The sequence below is a fragment of the Prionailurus bengalensis genome, chromosome B3, assembly GCF_016509475.1.
Source record: "Prionailurus bengalensis isolate Pbe53 chromosome B3, Fcat_Pben_1.1_paternal_pri, whole genome shotgun sequence".
NCBI lineage: Eukaryota > Metazoa > Chordata > Mammalia > Carnivora > Felidae > Prionailurus > Prionailurus bengalensis.
The window spans coordinates 25,953,035-25,973,486 of record NC_057355.1 but is presented as its reverse complement, the minus strand read 5'-3'; the positions used below and the strand labels follow the sequence as shown (position 1 = coordinate 25,973,486).

General features: G+C 35.9%; 1 protein-coding gene across 3 annotated transcripts in view; it reads left to right on the top strand.

The window, feature by feature from the left end:
* GABRB3 (gamma-aminobutyric acid type A receptor subunit beta3) overlaps positions 1-20,452 on the top strand; it is a 474,786-nt gene that overhangs the window by 444,449 nt on the left and 9,885 nt on the right. For all 3 annotated transcript variants that reach the window (XM_043554897.1, XM_043554899.1, XM_043554898.1), the window contains 2 exons: positions 10,651-10,803; positions 16,638-16,882. In XM_043554897.1, coding sequence (XP_043410832.1) covers positions 10,651-10,803; positions 16,638-16,882 — 398 coding nt within the window. The remainder of the gene's footprint in view (positions 1-10,650; positions 10,804-16,637; positions 16,883-20,452) is intronic.

Below are 20,452 nucleotides of genomic sequence, written 5' to 3'. Positions count from 1 at the left end.
TACATATTTACTAAACTTTTCTAGATGTTTGATATTTTTCTGATGCAAGTATACATGCTAAAAATTTTTAGCATTATTTTTTGTTGCGATATATATAAGAACACAATGATTTTATATTGAATGGCCTTGCTAAAGTATTTATTACTTCTGATAATGTATCTGAGATGGTCTTTTTACCTCTTCCCAAACACTGTAGAGACCTTTGTGCATTTTAACTATTTCCTCATTTGACCTACATATGCTATCGTCATTATATATTATAACTTTATATATATATTTAAAACCCTATATGATATTATTATTATTGTTAAATGCAGTATATGTTCACTTAGATATAATTATAAATGTCCTGTTTTCTTTGTTATTTATTTTATCTCTAAGTCACTATCTGTGAATGTGTCCTTCTGCCTATAAAACATTTTTGTTTTTTGTTTTGTTCTGATTTGTTTTGGTTTTTGCCTAAAGAACATTTGAAAAATATTTTCTTTAGTCTGAGTCTCCTGGTCACAAATTTCTTCTAGGTTTTTTTTCAAAACCATATATGACCTATATATTCTTGTAGGATTGTTCCAGAAATTTTGGTTGACAATTTTTTTTCTTTTCCATTTGAAGATATTATTTCATTGTCTCTGGCTTCCACTGTTTATATTGAGAGGACACTTGTTGGTCTAATTGGTGCTCTCAAATTAATTTGTTTTTCTTCCCCTTATAGGATTTTTTTTATTTTTTTCTCTTTGATTTTGATTTCATTGGTATTTATGATGTACCAATATATGGTTTTGTCTGTAATTATTTTCTTGGAATTTATAGATCTTCTTGAATCTTTGGTCTTTCAGCACTTTTGGAGCATTCTTAGTCATCACTGCTTTTGCTCTATTCTCTCCCTGTGGTTTTCTTCTAGGATTCCAGTCTCAATTCCAGTTTTATAACTCCAGCACAAATCTCACTGCATCTTCTGTATATCTCAGCCCCCTTTTTGGAATTTTCATTTTATTTTCTCTTCATGCTTCACTCTGGAAATTTTCTTCTGACTCATCTTTCAGTCCCATAATTTCCTCCTTATTTGTGTTTAATCTGTTATTATCCATGGGGAAATTGTGGATATAATTCAAAATTTATGATGATGTTTTATTTCCTCAAAGTGAATGTATGTTACCTCTGTCAGACACTAGAGGCATTAGCAATCCTGGACAGGTGATGTTGAGTTCAGATTCAGTCCTTGTATATGGGTTAATCCTTCTGGTTTATCTTGACTTCTTGGACAAAGCTCTTTGGAATCCCTACTTGTTTTCTGTCCCTAGTTTCTGCTCATTTAGTCCATGATCTGTCAGATGTCCTAATTAGCTTCTCATCTTTCTCTTCTAGAAAGTATGTGTTTCAGCTACCTGAAATGTGGCTCACCTCTCTGTTTCTTTTTCTCCCAGAACTTGCCCCACATTTTTACTAGCTTGCTATTTCTCCAGTGCCTTCAAGGAGATATATTTAAATTTTGTCCATTTTCCTCTAGTTGCTTCCAGTGGAAGTGCTACCTATCTATAATACTCAAACACCATGGTTTTTTTTTCCCCACTCCTCTTTATTTTTTCAGAAAAATTTACAGTTGTTTTAATATTTAATTCTTACTTAGTTTAGACTATTAATACATGAGAGTAAAAAAGAAAAAAATAATATACATTTTGTAATCACATTTTGGAAAATATAATTTTGGATGATTCCAATAATGTTATGTAGAGGAAACACTTATATTGAACAGTGTAAATAGAGGAAAGTGCTGTAAAGCTCAAAGGAGATCTGACTCTGGTTGTAACAATAAAAAGCTGTGGAAATGTTAGGGAAGCACTTGAATAGCAGTAAGGGAATCAGGTTAAAAGAAATATTACATTACATTTATTTTAATAAATATATTCAACTAGTTAATAATCTAAGAGCTCCTTAAATATCACTCTGGACTCAAGATCACCAGATTGAGACTTCATCTTTTGCATTGGTCTTGAATGTATATTCTGCTAACCAGCAAAGTTTGGGATGTACAGTTTTTCCCATATCTGAAATTTACTCCTAATTTTTAGTTTTGTTTCAGCTAAAAGACTGAAATTTTTGCTAGATACATGAAAAACATGTTTTTTAATATGCTTCTTTAATTGTGTCATGTTTTTATTTCTCTTCCTTTTTTCTGGGGTACATTTGGACTGATATCTTCGGGGTTTATTTCAAAATACTTCTGCCAAGATTAGAAGAAAGAAAAAGAGAAGAATTCCAAAATGAATGATAATGAACATTTCTGTTAAGATATGTGAATTTTCTATTCTTCAAAAATCAATTTTCAAAATGCAATTGTGCTTTTCATTAATGTTTATGACAGATTACAAATATTTTTAAAGTCTGCATGTCACATTGTTAATACATTCACTTAATTTTCTCTAAAGTCCATTGTGAGATCCATGCTTTAGTGAACTAAAGCCCTCTGATCAACTTACTGTCCATTGAGTCTATAAATAACATCTACTAGAGGTCTAGAGAAAGTATTATATGAAATATTAAAAGAAGGAATTATCATCTCTATCTTACTTACAATATAATCTAACCTTAAATTCTAGAGGCAAATTCCCATTCTTTTTTTCCTCCTACTGATTTTTGTTAGAAGGATCCTAAGAGACAATTCATCTCTGCTTCCTAGACAAATACTAATTCTTCAGTCCAAAATGGTGGGACCAAAGCAAGCTTACTCTCAGTGCTAAATGAGAGCTTAGCTATCTCATCTTGCTAATATGAAATCATTTTCCTTTAAGGGCTCCTGACCTATCAAACATGTCTCACCACAGAAGCCAGATATCTTCAGAAATTCATTGTTCTGCACTTCCTTTGCAAAAAAAAAATCAAAAATCTTGTCTACCTTTACCTTTTGAACTTAATTTTAAAACTACCGCACATTTTTTTTAATGCTCAATGGTAAGAATTCTTAGATTATAGAATCCTGAGTATAGAAGGCACCATAGAGGAAGAAAAGGAAAGGAAGAAGCAGCAACATTCAGTATTTACTGAATGTGTATTTGGGGCCAGATAGTAAGTTTGTTACTTAATATAAATTAAGTCATTTAATTTCCAGTAAGATACATGTAATAGACATTCTTTTTTTTTTCTTTTAAGAGATTATCAAAATATAATTTAGATACCATAAAGTTCACCCATTTAAATTATATAGCTCAATAATTTTAATGTATTTACAGAGTTGTATAATCATGACCGCATTCAATTTCAGAATATTTTCATAACTCAAGAAGAAACCTTGGGGGTGCCTGGGCGGCTCAGTCAGTTAAGTGTGAGACTTCAGCTCAGGTCATGATCTTGGGGTCCATGAGTTTGAACCCCACAACAGGCTCTGTGCTGACAGCTCAGAGCCTGGAACACGCTTTGCATTCTGTGTCTCCTTCTCTCTCTGTCCCTTCCCGGCTCTCTCTCTCTGTCTCAAAAATAAACATTTAAAAAAATAAACCCTGTGCCCATTAGCAGACACTCCCCATTTCCCTCTACCTACCCCCCAGCCTTGGGCAACCACTAACCTCATTTCTGTTTCTGTGAATTTGCTTATTCTGTGTATTTTATATAAATTGAGTCATACACTATATGGTCCTTTTGTGACTGACTTCTTTCACTTAGCGTGATGCTTTGAAGTTTCATCCATGTTATGTCATGTATCAACACTTCATTCTTTTTTATTGCTGAATAACATCCCATGGTATGAATATATCATATTTTGTTTAACCATTCATCATTGATGAACACTGGGCTATTAAAAATAGGGTTGCTATGAATATTCATGTACAAGTTTTTCTGTAGATATGTTTCCATTTCTCTTAGGCATGTGCTTAGGATTGGAATTGTTGGATCATATAGTAACTATATTTAACTCTTTTGAAGGACTATCAAACTGTTTTTCCAAAGTGATGGCACCATTTCATATTCCCAAGAGCAGTACATGAAGGTTTTAATTTCTCCACATCCTTACCAACACTTGCTATTGTCTTTTTTTATATTGAAATATAATTGACACACAATTTTACATTAGTTTCAGGTATACAACATAGTGATTCCATAGCTCTATACATTAGACTATGTTCACAATAGTAGTTACCAGCTGTCACCATACAACTGTTACAATACCATTGAATATGTTCCCTATTCTGTACCTTTCATCCCCATTATGTATTCATTCCATAACTGGAAGCCTGTATCTCTCATTCCCCTCACCCATTTTGCCCACCACTCCCCCACACACACCTCTTCCCTCTGGCAACCAGTTTTTTCCCTGTATTATGGGTCTGTTTCTGCAGTGTTTGTTTATTTTATTCATTTATTTAGCTTTTTTTTAGATACCACATATAAGTAAAATCATATGGCATTTGTCTTTCTCTGTTTGACTTATTTCACTTAGCATAATACCATCTATGTACATCCATGTTGTCATAAATGCCAAGGATCTCATTCTTTCTTATGGTTGAGTAATGTGTGTGTGTGTGTGTGTGTGTGTGTGTGTGTCTGTGTGTGTGTATGTCTGTTTTCTTTATCCATTCATCTATGAACGGACATTTAGTTTACTTTCATATCATGGCTATTGTAAATAATCTTGTAATAAATATAGGGATACATATACGTTTTCCAATTTTTTGTATTCTTTGGGTAAGTAGCCATTAGTGGAATTATCAAATCATATATTTCTATGTCTGTCTTTTGATTGTAGTCATCCTAGCAAGTATGAAGTGGTATCTCATTGTGATTTTGATTTGCTTTCTTCTAAAAAGTAATAATGCTGAGCATCTTTTTATGTGCTTATTGGATACTTTCTCCTGTGGAGAAATGTCTATTTAAGTCATTTGCCCATATTTAAATTGGGTTGTGTTTTTTTAAGCCTTCTTTATATATTATGGATATAAGATCCTTCTCAAATATATGATTTACAAATATTTTTTCGCATTCTGTGGGCTGTGGTTTTATTTTCTTATAGTTCACTTTGCAGATTAATAGCTTGTAATTTTGATGAAGCATTACTTATCTTTTTTTTTTTTTACTGTGATATTCTTGCCCTATTTCAACACAAGGAAACTGAGGGTTTGAGCAGATAATCAGCTTACCAAAGGAATATTCCAAATAAACCATGAGGCTGAACCTAAACTCTTAGACACCACCACCCTTTGCTCCAGAGTCATGTGATACAATATTCTTGTTTTACTGTGGAGAATCAGAATGAGAATCATTGCCTATTGAAACAATCTGAAAACATTTTTCTCAAGTTCCAGTTCTATTTTTCCTCTTTTTTTTCTTTCCTCTTTCATATATGTTCTTCCCTTCATGCATTTTTTTGAACATAAAATAATTAAGGTGACTAGTAATAGGAGGAAGAAAATTAGTAACACCATTTTGAGTTTTAGGTTGTGTTATGAAGTGAAAAAAGTAGATTATAAATGAATGAGACAGTATGATAAAAAAAAAATAAAAACTCAAGAGCAGCACTGAGAGCTCACAAAACTTTTAGGCAATGGTGGGAGATCCCCTCACAGTGGCCACCTTAAAGAGGGAGATGCACATGTGTGTAGGTCAGCTCTGCTGCAGTTGCTAAAATATCAGCTTATTATTTTATGGACACATTTGAGTGGCTCTCTCCCTCCACAAAGGTGACATGATACTCTGTGTCGACATTGTAAATGACATCTTCAACAATATTAATGCTTTAGAGCACAATTCCGTACCCCGGCTAGATTCCATACCCAGAGCCTTGTTTTTGGCATAACTTTTAGTGCGTCTGAGGAGAAAGGGTTGAGATCAGCATCTTCAATAGGTAGTTTTGCCAAGGAAGCCCTGAACTGGAACAATGCACTTGTGTTCAGGGACTGTTCCTCTCTTTGTTGGCTCAGCATCTACTTGGGAACCTGACCACATCTGCATTGGCACACAGCCTTTAGGGCTTCTGTGCCTTTCTGTTGTAATTTTTAAGCTCTATTGCTGTTTTGAAGGGTATATCTTAGTGTAGCTGACTCACTACTTCTCAACTTTATTAACCACTAGCTATGTGGGGAGATTTCCCATAGATACAACATACATCATGGCATTCACCCTGAATGTAAGGACTTTGTTTAACAAAGCTACAAAAAGACTTTATGTGCTCTTTAAGATGCATATCCAATGACAAAGGCCTTGACCTAAAACAGGTCTTAATATATCTTAGAACTCATGTTTATTAACATTCTGAGGCCTATTTCTCACGGTGTATTGAAAGGCTTTTCTTCATTTGCCCTAGTGAGTCTTTTACCTTGAACGCTCTCCTGCTTCCCTGCCTGAAAAGAATTGTATTCAACCAGGAATAGTATCTTGGTTCAGATGCTATGAAACGTCCCCTGCATCACCAAATCTCATGCTCTAGAATATCTTTCTATCTCCAGCAAGACTCTTACTCTGTTTTACCAGGGCCAAACTGTATGAGTCTTTCTCTGACATGGATTAGGACCTAGATGAGAATGTAGAACCCCTTCTTATTCATTTGTTGTCTGCTCCCTTCACGATCCCCACCTCTGGGATTATGAGACTAGAATGTGTGGGGCATGTGGTGAATGCCTAAAACTTTTTTTTTATTTGAAGTATCACTTCGGTTTCAATAAGTAGAATGTATTTACTATACAAACATAAGAAAGTGGAATATTTCTTAAATCTAAATTTTGCATTATGAATTCTGTTATTCTAAATTCTGTGTTATATCTTGGAAAATTTCCAGAGATCAAGTTATTTTTCGAATGAGATTAGTATTCCCTTCCTCAAGGTTATAATGATTTTCCAAATATTTGACTTTGCATTCATTTCATTGACCTCCCTATTACAGGGGGCAAGTATTCCCAATAGTGTTAATCATACTTCATTGCATAGGTATCAACATTTGCTTCTGTTGGGAACAATTTCCCTGAAGAAGGTGTACTTTGGAAAATATTAAGCAAGTTGATGTAGAAAAATGAAAGTTGGGCAATAAGATAGATTATATTATCACTCAAAAAAAAGTTACTCATCTCCTCTGGGAAAGGACTAAACTCTTACTCCAATGACATAAAGACTGACAGTAGGACTTGCTCTAGACAAGAAAGTGTAAGGGGGAGTATGTGTGGCACTTCTACCACGGTGTCCAGCAGTGTTCCAGATACAGAAAGCTAAGTGGATACACAAGAAAATAAAAATCTTTGTTTTAAGCTATAGAGATCTGGGGTTCTTTTTGTTATTGCAACATAAACCAACCTATCTTGACAAATACAGAAACTATTCCAGTATAGTGGATAGAGTGAGACATAACTGAAACAAGAGCAGCAAATGATTAAGTGATAAGTAAAGCCTGAGATTGTCATTAAATTTCAAACTAAGATCCAACAATGAATTTACTTTGATAAAGATATTAAAGTTGCGATGGGAGTTCAAACATTCAGTAAAGATGTTGAACGTTTTGAGTATTACACTTGCTAGAGAGTAACATAAATAAACCAAATACTCCCATTTTTATGTATACAGATGTATTTGTTGATAACCTATGATAGTTTAGACATTTACCTAGGCATCATATTATATGAAAAATACATCACTTCACAAACTCTGCTTTAGGGACTGTACAACTTACTAAGGAAGATCCTGTCTTGATAAATAGTAATAATTTTATAAAAGAGAAAATAACTCAAAAAGGTAATCACCTACACTTTGATGAAAGAAGGAGAAAGGATTCATGGAAGATGTGGCATTTGATTAAGGCTTTGTAACATGGGTAAGGAAAAACATTTTGTCAGGAGGGAGGAATGTGGGTGAATCAGCAGAAGCAGGAAATATGGACAATTATTTTTAGGTAGTGAGGACACTCTTTGAGCTAGAAAATGGTATTCTTAATGAAAAGATATAGTGGGAAATAAAACAGGAGTTAATTTGGGAAAATGTTTTAGAGAAACTAAAATTCCCAGATGCATATTTGGACCTTTCTAGGAAGCAGTGAGCTATATAAGATTTTGAATATGGGTTGACAGCAAGTGTCCGTGCTGTACTTCAGGAATGTGTGGATGGAACATAGGGCCAGGAATCTGGAAATGGCAAGATAGGACTCTGACCCAGTTCAATGGCACATCATGCCAAGGATCCACATATACATAAAATGTAATGTAAAACAAAAATAGAGTATATCAGACCTATATCAAGGGAAGCTTTATTCCATTGATGGTGTTTGGAGGATTGGTTGATGTTTGTGGAACAAAAAACAGTGTGTATGGATGCTTTATATCAAACACTGAAATAATTATCAACCTTCAAAATAGATTTGTGATTAAATTTCTATTGTGAACTTACCTAAGATTAAAATCAAGTTTTAAAAATAACAAGGAAAACATGAAATGGATAAACTCAACTATATACAAAAATTTAAGTGTTTATATGTCCCCTACTCAAGCCATTACAAATTTTAAAACAAACAACTGAAGAAAGGCTTGCAGAGAATGCACGCAAGGATTAATGTCAAAAGAACTGAAATGAATAGGTAAAAAAAAGGAATAAAAAATGAGAAAAATGAATAAATAGTATAATCAGATCATATATGAGCTTATATACAGAAGAAAAACAAACATTTAGGAAGTATGCAATTAAAGAGAGTAATTGGAAAGGACAAAATTTTCCCAAAGAAATTATCAAAACGTATTTTTGGGGCGCCTGGGTGGCTCAGTCAGTTAAGCGTCTGACTTCAGCTTAGGTCAGGATCTCGCGGTCGTGCGTTCGAGCCCCGCCTCCGGCTCTGGGCTGATGGCTCAGAGCCTGGAGCCTGTTTCCTATTCTGTGTCTCCCTCTCTCTCTGACCCTCCCCCATTCATGCTCTGTCTCTCTCTGTCTCAAAAATAAATAAACGTTAAAAAAAATTTAAAAAAAGGTATTTTTAAGAAATGTTCTGGAACATTGTCATGTTTACAAGGTGAGTAGGGAATTCTATAAAGTGTTGATAGTGACATGTACACTGGTATGATTTTTTGACAAAGTAATTTAGCAATAACCATCAAAAGCCTAAACAATTCCTAGCAATTGCCTATGCCTTGCTAGGCAATTGCAATGGCCTAGCAATTCCTCTTTTGGCATTTTCATCCTAAAGAAACAAGTCCAAATACAGTGAAAGGACACTATGCAGAGATATTAAGAATAGTGTTTATAGTTTTGTAAAAATGGAAATAATAAAAATTTGTTGCATTCAGGAAAATATTTTTGTAAACTAGAGTACATATGTATATATTTGAAGGAAAATTGGGAAGAATTTTAAATTGTGTTTACGAATAACTTGAAATAAGTATGAAAATGTTTATGCTATGATGACAATATGATGTATGCATTTGATCAGAGCTATGTAATAGAAATTATGCACACACACACAAATGACTGGAGGAAATTTCCCACATTCTTAGCCTTTAAGTGCTAAGTCCCCTTCTTCTTCTTTTCTCCTTTACATAATTCCAGCTGAAAATGTGGTTGATGGCAAAGTAGGAGCCTGGAGATAAAAATCTTTCATTTTCAACATAGAACTAATAGTCATATGAGTGAGTCAGACTTCTTAGGAAAAGAATATAGAGACAAAAACAGAAAGATACATGGAACAAAGTCTGGAAAATTTGGGTGTGGGAGAATAGGAGGTTGTCAGTCTTAGAGTAGAAGGAGGTCAAGATGAGCGAGGTACTGCAATCTCAGGAAGGAAGCACCGTCCATCAGTGATTGTGGAAGAGAAAGAGGCAAGGAAATGGATGATTAGAGAAGGTCATTGGGTTTTCACTGGTTGACCTTCCAGCAGCTTCACTAGAATGTAGATCAGGGAGATTTGGAACTGATAAAGTGGATGGTTGAAGTGGACAGGAGGAAATGGAGCCTACACTCTCTTTGCTGCAAGAAAAGCAAAATAAAATGGAGAAGGCAAATATAAAACTAAATGTGGCATAATCAGTGGGCAATTTTCTTATTCTGTAATTGTGGGTATACTAAAGGTATACTGAATTGGATGCACACATCAGATTAGCACTGGGACAAGATGCTGCTCTGAGGCTCTCCTTAATGCCTTGTCTGTGGTCAGAGTAGAGCATCGCAGTGTATACTGCCACCTTCTGTAAGACTGGGTCTGCGTCTATGCCTCTGCAGCTCTCAGGGTACCCTTGAGATTCCTTAGGTGAGGGTCAGTAATTCAATGTCTGTGCACAGTGTTGCTCTAGATGGGCAGAAGGGACAACCGGTAAAAACCATTTTGGTCAATAAAACCTGAAACAAATCTCCCTTATTTACAATGGAGAAGAAGGGTACAGCCATTGATGAAATAATAAACAAGATACTTGAGATGATTCTGTATTCTAAGCTAAAAACTTTCCCAAAGTTTTCCTAGGGATGATTCTCAGCTGAACACTTAGCTTTAGAAGAGTATCCTCATCATTCTCTTAGAGACTGAAATAAAGTCCCCTCCCAATTCTTCTATAAATACAATTAGGCAAACAGAAGCAAATTTCATGGGTCACCCCTCAGTTCATGGGCTTTTCAAATGCATGCTGTTGACCAGTGGAGGTCAAAGCCAACTTTTTTTGTCTGCTATGTCTTTTCTCCTGTGTAATCTTTGTCTGTTTATCATAGGTGCCTATCCTCGGCTCTCATTGAGCTTTCGGTTGAAGAGAAACATTGGATACTTCATTCTCCAGACTTACATGCCCTCGATACTAATTACGATTCTCTCATGGGTGTCCTTCTGGATCAATTATGATGCATCTGCAGCTAGAGTTGCCCTCGGTATGTGCTATTTTTAAATGATAACTAAAATGTAAAGTAACCATGTCATTACAGTATTAAGGAAGTTCAAAAGCTATAGTTCAACTACAATTTTTTGGCATCATGACACTAGTCTTGCCCATAAAGTTACTTTTATCTTAAAATAATAATTTCATGCATGATTCCCTTGATGTGTTAATTTAATTACAAGGCTCAAATGTGAATTTTCATGCCCATGAAAGGGAAAATATGTTTGCCGAATATTTGCATAATAAAACTATTTTTGACACTAATTTTAAATCAAGGATTAACATCTCCTGTTCAAAATTGTTCTGTGGCCTAGAAAGAAGACTTGACTAATGGGCATTCATCTTTTTTAAGTCAGAAAAATAGTCAAATATTATAGCATGTAATTGGAATTACATAATTTAATGAACATTAAAATATGTGATTAGATTCTGAGTGATTATTTGGAGCTCTAGTGATCTGTACTGGCCACTGGTCATTTGGCAATTGGATTGTTAGCTGATATGCAAGGTATTTTACAGGTTCCTATATCATTTGTTATATGTTTAGATTATTAAAAGAATACTATATATTATTTGTTTGTTTGTTTATCATTTAAACACATTTTAGTTGAGTATAGGGCTGAAGAGCAATTATCCAGTCCATCCCTCCTCTGGTAGGATTGAATTCAATTCCTGAAAGCAAAATTATTGGTAATACTTTTACAAATAGATGGAAAATAATTATCAATGCATTTGCTGGTAAATTAGCTTACAGAAAGCCATAATATTTCAGGGTTTCAGTTATCCCTCTTTCTTCCTGATTTTGTTTACCATCTTTTTCCAGGACTTCAGGTTGAATGACATCTTTTTCCCTGGGAAAATGTGTGTACATGTGTTATGTAGATGTCTGGTTTAGAATGACAGGTGACTTGCAGAGTTACATTCATGAATGGATTAATACATAGGAAATTAGGTAGCTATTCCTAAAGGTGTTCATTGAATAAAAAATTGCTTTGAGAAGAAGAAACTATCAAAAAACTAAAAGTGCCATATTAATTATTATGTATTTTTAATGGGAATGGTGAGAAAAACATCCCTAAAGATCTGTAGGATTTTTCTACAGCCTGCAGAGGTTACCCTGTAACATAAGTCCTTTATGAAGGTTTTGCCCTTCTTCTTCTTTTTTTTATTTTTTAATGTTACCAGATTACTCTTTGTTAAAGTATTTTCTCTTCATCTCACCTGGAAAAACCAGACCTGCAATGATTTTGGACGGTCAGATCTAAATTTTGCAGATCTGTTAGCTTATACATTTTCAGGGTCTCTCTTTAAGAAAAAGAATATAAAATAGACAAATATAAAATATCCAGGATCCTTCCCCAAGCCTGGGAGAGGCTTATGCAATTGGAGACCTGAAGCTGAGGCTTCATGAGTTTCACAGTGAATCAGCCTTTGAGAATTTGTCATTATTGAAATAACAAGAGAAATATGAGTACCAAAGAACTGTAATTATCTGACATCAATATGAGTGAGGTGAGCTGAAAATGTGAATTTCTAACTTTTATAGATATATAAATTCTATAGCTCCTTAATTGTAAAATACTGACTTCCACAATATTAAACAGATACTCTATCTGAAGTGAGTTGTAGTCAACCCAACCTTATTACAGTATGTGAAAGTAGATTCCACCTTTTCTAACAACACAGCATTATTATTATAAACCTAAATCATCCTGTTATGGCTTTGCTAAGACAAAGGAATGGTCTGCCCAGAGTTGCTAAGGCTTCACTACTGGAGGAGCTCCAGATTCTGACCAAAGTCACAAGTCTGGGAGGCAGATGTGAGCACAGAGACAGAAATGAATGGGCATTTGCCAGTGTCAAGGTGAACCTGAGGCCTGGGGGTCTTGAAGGCAGCTGTGACCTTAAGGCCACAGCATCTGAGCAGATAAAAGTCCAAGTCCAGATCTCAAAGTAGAATACCAGTGTGTTCACTCCATCTGTCCCACCTTCTGCCTACATAGAACAGGGTCTCTGAGCTTGGATCTGCAGGGATTGGGAAATGTCACCTGGTTACCTTCAATAACTTAAGGAAAAGTATATCATAGGATCATGAACACTGAATGACAACACAATAATCAAGGCTGAACTTTACCAAATACTCAGGTGCCAGGTTCTTTGCAAGGACATTAATGGGGTTGCCTTATCTATTCTGCAGAACATCCATAGCACAGTAAGCAATGTTATTGCTCCCATTTTACAGAACAGGAAAACTAGGTATGGAGAAGCTACATAACTTGTACAACATCATATAATATTAAATGTCAGAATAAAAATTGTAATGCAGTTAGTCTGACTCCAGTTCTCTCCCTTAACTGCTACAGGTGATTCCTCTGGTGTCAGTAGACAGTACACACAGGAGTAATTTTGTCTATTACATTGTAAACACAAGGATTAAAAATAAAAAATAAAGCTAAGCAAGGATTATTATTAATTATTATTATTATTGAGGGATCCCTCAAAATCATTAAAATGCTATGTGCTCTAGTGCCTCTTTAAGAATATATGGCCATGGTATGGGGGCAGGCGGTTAATTGGAGAAATCCTCTTCCCACCCCATTCCACCTGTCTTGTCCTGTACCATACCTTTTGAAATGCCTTGAGTGCTGTTACCAGCATCCTAAATGGTTGCACCATGATGAATGTGCCTCATTTCTAAGTGAGGTCTTAGAGGTACAGGTCTGTGCAAAGGGGTTTTGAGCAAAGATATCCATGGCTCTGGCTCAGGATTCTTGGACCTACAGTTGTCTAGGGTTGTCTCTCTACTGAGAAGGGAAATGTTGGTCCTTCAGAAAGCTGTGTTGCACTGCTGCTCTGTATGCTTCAGGATTTTATGCTTCTTCTGACCAGGGGCTGACTGTCTGATCTGTTGAACTGTTAGTGTTGCAAGCATTCAGACTGCAAATTTGGGAGTTGTAATTAAATGGTCTTCCTCAAAATCCTGAGGTCCACTTATCACTGAATAATAGTACTTGTCCTTTTAAAAGTAAAAATTTATACTAAAATAATTTAGGCCACATTATTTTTATCACAAAGAAGAGAAAGAAAATATCTTTTGATTAAATGATGCAAATTATATTTTTATTTCATAGTCCTTTTATAAATGCATCTTTTCAAATACAGTATTTTCTTAGCATAATCTAAATGAGAAATAATTTGAGGCTAGCAATTAGTGTAAAGACTGAACAGCTTGATAAATGTAAAAGAACAGGGAAAGAACCATTCAGTTATCTCCTGTACTGCAGTTGGATGGGTCCCCTCAAGGACAAAGGACAGAAGTTCAAAGCAAGGCTGTGGCTGTGGGTACTTGCCAGGAAACCAGAAGCTACTGAATAATTTCTTTCCCTGTAATGGTAATAATAAATATGACTATTTGTTATTGTCAGTGTTAACAATGCCAGTTTATTAACATATCACCAATGATTTTCAGGCATTGTATTTAAACTTCACAACAGTTCTAAACAATGGTGTGGACCCATCAAGGCTCAGGTCATGCTGCTGGCAAGTGGCAGAGCTAGGCTTTTGGGGCCATGTGGCTGTACCATCCAGGTCTGTGAATCCCTACAGTCCACCATCATCCACAATATCTAGATAGGAAGTAAAATGATACAAAGAATTAGTAAACACATTGGCCTTTTAAGCTAAGAGCTAATCAGAGCCCAAACAGAGCACTCACCCCAAAACTGTACTGTTAAGGGACTCCTTGACCCTGAGATAATGGGCCTGAGCCAGGGTCCTCTCCCATTTTTCAGGGGCCGCTTTTACCTGGCTGAATGCCTGTGACATGTGCTGGGTCTTCTTATCCCTGTGTTCTTTCAGCCCATTTCCTGGGATGTCCACTAAGGCCGGGGTCATATATGTCCATTCAAAATAGTCAACTGGGGAACCAAAGCAATGACTAAACCAAAGCATTCAAGCTTTCCAAATACATTTGAAAGGAAAAAATTATGGCAGCGACATTACAAAATTTTTGAATAATGATGAGAACACCTAATTTCAGGGAGTTTGCATGGTGTTTTCACATTTACTTGTAAACTGTAATCATTCCATTGCCATTTTCAAATTTTAAAAGTCCCTAGGTACACATGATGGTACTTTAAAGGGTAATCTTAAAATATTCTGACATATTCAATTTCCATGTATTACATAAGCTATCATGATTTGCAGTTATATATAAAAATAGTTTTCAGTGCCTCAATTCCCTCCTCTACTTTTAATAGCAGTTTAGAGATGGGTGGAAGGAAAGCACATGCTAGTGACAGAAGACCAGGCTTTATTCCCTGCTTTCCAGATGGTCCTGAGCAAGAGGAGATCTGTGGTCAGGAGGTTCTCTGTGTGGGATACACAGGATGAGGATGCCTACCTCCAACAATAGGATGGAAATCTAGAGGGCATCAAACTAAGGTTCTTAACGAATACAAACCCTACACTGGAGAGTTGGGTGAGGATCTGCAGACTCAGATGCCTTTGGGCAGAATCATATGTAGAGGTGGTCTGGGCTCTGCCGTGTATCTTAGCAACACTTACCTCTCTGGCCTGCACTGTCCCCTGGCCTCAGTGACATCTTTTTTTCAAGTTACTGTGGCTGAAGGACCATGGCTAAAGCTTTACTTTCAAAAGTCTCCTTTTTGAGGGAAGGCATGACATAGCAATGAGGAAGAAGTGTTTCCATTGGGTCCTAGAAGACACAGGGGATATCTCATTCAGTGGCACCAGTTAAATAGGTAGATAAGAGCACTCTTTGGAGATATCTTTCTTCCTTGAGACTTCTTAGTATTGTAAGAGAGAGCAAGTCAGCTGTAATAGTTACTGTCCCACTAAGAAACAAGCAATCCATATCTTTCTTGGATGTGTGGCTTCACTGTGTTCAACAAACTCTGGTTTTGTCACTAACTGACATGTCCCCTCCTCTCTATGGCTTCAAATTATCCATATGAACTCTTTGTAGAGAAAAACATGTCCATTGCTATGGAAGAATTGCAAAATATGGTCCTTATATGTTTTTGGAGACTGGACTTGGCTCTGTTGGGCAAAAACTGAGATCATTCACACACTACTATGTAGAGAAGTCAACATAATGACATAAAAAAAGAGTGATGAGGATCTGTCTTGCTCCAGAGTATGGCAAGATTCAACACTTTGAATACAATCATTATACATTGATTTCACCAAGAATGTTCTGAGAAGCTTATATAGACTCTTAGTTAAGGAGGAAAATACTGTGAGCTAATCTGCCGTCAGGAGCTTCCTTGAAATATTCCTTTCTTTTTGAGCTCAGGACTGGATCATGTTCATTAACAGTTTTGAAAATCATTGCCCCATCCCCCCTTTTTAAAAAGCATTATAGTAAGAATTGTTTTCTTCTGACAGGTAGGCCCCTGAGACTTCACTAATGGCCATAGATGACCCTCGTCCTTGATTCGTCATAGATTCATTCTTCTTGAAAGCTCATTCAGACACTGAGAATTCTATGTTAATTTCTGGTTTCATTTTCATTTTTTTTCCCATCTTTCATAAAAAGCACATTATCCTTTGCTGTCTACACAACTCTGAATTCCCTCTATGGGCCAAGTACCATGTGGTAGTGCCCTGCAAGGGAATAGAGGTGTCAGCTTCTTGACCTGACCTGCTGCCCACATGACATGTTTCATGCTCTTTTGCTGATTGCCCAATAATATTCAAGCTAATATCTCCAACTATTTCAAGCTGTTTGAGAAAATACAAAAGTGAAAAGTCAGGAATGGAGCGGCAAATTTGCAGCCTCTCACACTTCTGTTTCTTTTGTAGGGATCACTACCGTGCTGACAATGACAACCATCAACACACACCTCCGGGAGACATTGCCCAAAATCCCCTACGTCAAAGCCATTGACATGTACCTCATGGGCTGCTTTGTCTTTGTGTTTCTGGCCCTTCTGGAGTATGCCTTTGTCAACTACATTTTCTTTGGAAGAGGCCCTCAAAGGCAGAAGAAGCTTGCAGAAAAGACAGCCAAGGCGAAGAATGACCGTTCCAAGAGTGAAAGCAACCAGGTAGGCCCTCTACCAGCTTGACCAGTCACCAATCATGCCTATCACAGACCCACCTTGCCCCCTACCACTCATCTGTCTAACTACAGTTACTTATATGACCCTTAAATAGGAATTGTGTGGCTTGTTGTTTATGACCTGAAATGTTGCCTCCTGCAAGTCACTGAGTTTTATATAAAACCAAAATTAGTAAAGAAGCTAGAGAAGCCATAAGCTTCTAGTTCTCTGCAAAAAGAACAGAACATGTGAATACCATGTGGAGTGGTAGCCTGAACCTGACAGGCAATAGCATTTTTCCTAACTGCTGCCTTATTCCTTTAGTGATAAAATTACAAATTTGATTATCCACCATGCCACTGTTCTTTTACAGTGTGGGCAGGCCCCTCTGTCATCTCTGTCTGGCTTAGATCCTAGTTCAAGGTCCTTAGTGTAAGGTAGGAGCCATGCTCTTCCAAGGGCTCTCCTCCATCTGCACTGGTCCTCCCCTGTCAGTGTGTTCACAAAAGCCAGAGCCTGGCAAACCCAGATAGCAGTAGCCAAGGAGGGCACATTGCTTTAGGAAGCCTTGGGCAGTACACTCCAAGAAAGATCATAAATAATGTCCACCCCCTCCAGCTCAGCTCAGTGTTTACATCCTTCCAGTTACAAAGTAACTTTGTAATTACATGTCATTTCAGTTTATTTTTTAATAAAAACAGTATGTCATTGCAATTATAAACAGTACTTTAAAGAAAGTACATTATCATTTCTATATAATTTTTGTTTTTATCTTTCTACCTCTTGCATCCCATCAAGTTCTCAAAAATATATTTCTCCTTGCTTACATGCTGGGCTTGCTTCTGCATTTCTTTATTATTTAATTCTTCTTGCTGAACTTAGTCATTTCTCAAGTCTGTGGTGTTTCCTTGCTTTTTACAGGTTCTTAGTGCATAATGGGTCAGTTTCTCAGAGGAATACGGCAGCTCTTTGGAGTATTTCCTGTGTCCATAGCTCACTGGAGGCCCAGAATAGGTTCACAAACATTTATGAATGAATAGAGGCAGTTAAATGAATGTAAATGGCTCCCGTCATTTCAGCAAAACATAAATAGGGTTGGTCAGAGAAACCCAGGATCTGTGAAAAAACTCAGGCTTCCATAAGCAAAATTATCCTGAACTTCTTACTGGAAAATATACTTAGTATCACACTGTTATGTTTCTAAATAAATCTGCATCTTACTATGAATACACAATATGCTTTGGTCATGCTGTTTCCAAGGAAACTGGGATTCATCACATCATTATTGTTTCCATCACACAGATATACAGACACACATACACATGCAATGCTGTTTTCCAAATTCCCTCATAATTTAAACAGATTATAAATTTGTTTCTTTCTTCTAAATGAGATGGTTTAGAACAAACCAACACGTCAAATTGTTGTGCTGCAGAAATACCTTTTTGAGTGTGAAGCTTAAAATTTAAAACAAAAATACCTCTAACATCCACAGAGAAAAATAGCAGAATGTAAAAAATATTGTATATTGGATATGATGATATAAATCAGATGCAGAGGAAAATTTTGTTTTATTCATAAGACCATTTTTATTGTTTTTCTAAAAATTTGTTTTCCCAGCAGCTTTTTTAAAATCTTTACATGTTCATATTTTTAAAAATCTGTGATTGTAGATCAGCTGTTAAGGTTTGAAGTTGGCATACAAATGCACGGGTACTAGTTTTAAATGCATATTTCATGTCCTTAAAGGCAAGCATTAAAAATTCTTGCTGACAAAACCTAAGAATTTAGTGATAATATTTAGATGGAAGTGAATATCCCAAAAAGCTTATATCATGTGATGTGGATAACTTAAGGGAAAGTGAGAAAAGAATCATAAACTTCATGCAAAGCAGAAATAGCTCTATGTACTGGCCAACACTTTCAAGAGTTATTTGTAATTATAGTTATTCATTTATTCACTTTCAGTAGTATCTCTCAGGATTGCTTGCTAATGTGGCCATCAACAGCCCAGGGAACCCCCTCTGTGTTATAAATGGGAACCCTAAGGGTCCAAAGGCTGTACCTTTCCTTGGACTGAAAGAGGACACTGGGCTGACCACAGGAACTTGCACTGGCATTGTCATTCTGTCTTGTAAGGGATATCAGGGAAGTACACTTAGGAATTCTGTAGGCCCCCAAGGAGGGATCTGTGCCACCAGTGACTATCCTTGGGATGATGGTGTTTTTGTCCTTAATATAAACCATGAGTAGATTTTCCTTATATTCAGTGGTTGTACACTATTTTAACTTAGTGGTTGATTCATGAATGCTCAAAATGTTCATGTATTCACTTAGTTTCTCCTCAGATCAGTGGTGCAATGTAAATTGTGACCTTAATTTATTTATGCTTAGCCTCCTTTCTTTCCTGAATTGTTTCTATACTCAAGAGTTAGTCTTTGGTTGTGATGTATGTATTATGGTTACTAGCCTTGGATATTTTGCAAGTTGACCAATTGGTATTTGAATTTCATGAAGTGGCAGAAAGCCTGAATTCCTGCCAAGTTATCAAAGCTGTAGACTTGACATCATTCCTCTTACTACAGAGCAAGATTTCTTTCCTCAAATGACAAATACTTTTTTCATTTTTCTAAAATTACAGTATTTTACTTATATAGAAGCATGAAGGTAAAGAATGAATATCAATAATATGCCAATTTGGTGACAGATTCTAGAAAAAAATGAAAATCCCTCTGTGATATATTCTGCATGAGATGTTTTTCACCTTTGAATATTTGTCCCTGTCAAGGTTATAAGCAGGAAGAAAAACTATGTTGAAATCAATGATTCTAATTATCTTATATACCAGACAAACTCTTCAAAATATGGAGTATTCATGAAATGCTTTAAAAAAATGCAAGTCATCATCTGTCTTTCTAGACAGGACATTTTAGTCTTGTGTTTCACTCACAACAACTTACATCTGTTTTGAGATTTAAATTTTAGATGATAGAAAAAGATTAACATCTTTTTGGGACCTATTTGTTTTAAATGCTTGGTTTCCAAGATGTAACACATTTTAATAACACTTTAATTCCTTTAGAAAAAAAATCTTCTAGTAATTTTGTTGGAAATGTTCTACATGTTGGTTTACTTTAAATATAAATTATGCAAATATAAAACTATAAGTCGAAAACATCCAAACTAATTTACACTAAGCTCTTATTATTCAGTATATGTTCAAGTTACTTTCAACATTATTGTTTCTGTGACAAGTGTTCACCCACTCTGAAAGAGAAATAATGAAAAATAGTATTGATTCTTGAGACCTACCTCATATGAGCTGTGTCTTGAAACAGCTGCAAGTTAGCCATAATTCTTCAAAGCACTCAAGAGCACTCTAATTTTGTAAATTATTGATGATATTGGATTTGGCTTCCTCCAAGGTAGATTTCCTTCACTAGAGTCAAGGGCACAGGCTTAGATCTCTTACCCCATGAAGTCCTTTCACAAATGCACAGGACTAGTCACAAGGGACTTGAAAAGACAGGATATCAATTCATATAAATTCATCATGAAATCATGAAAAATCAGCTC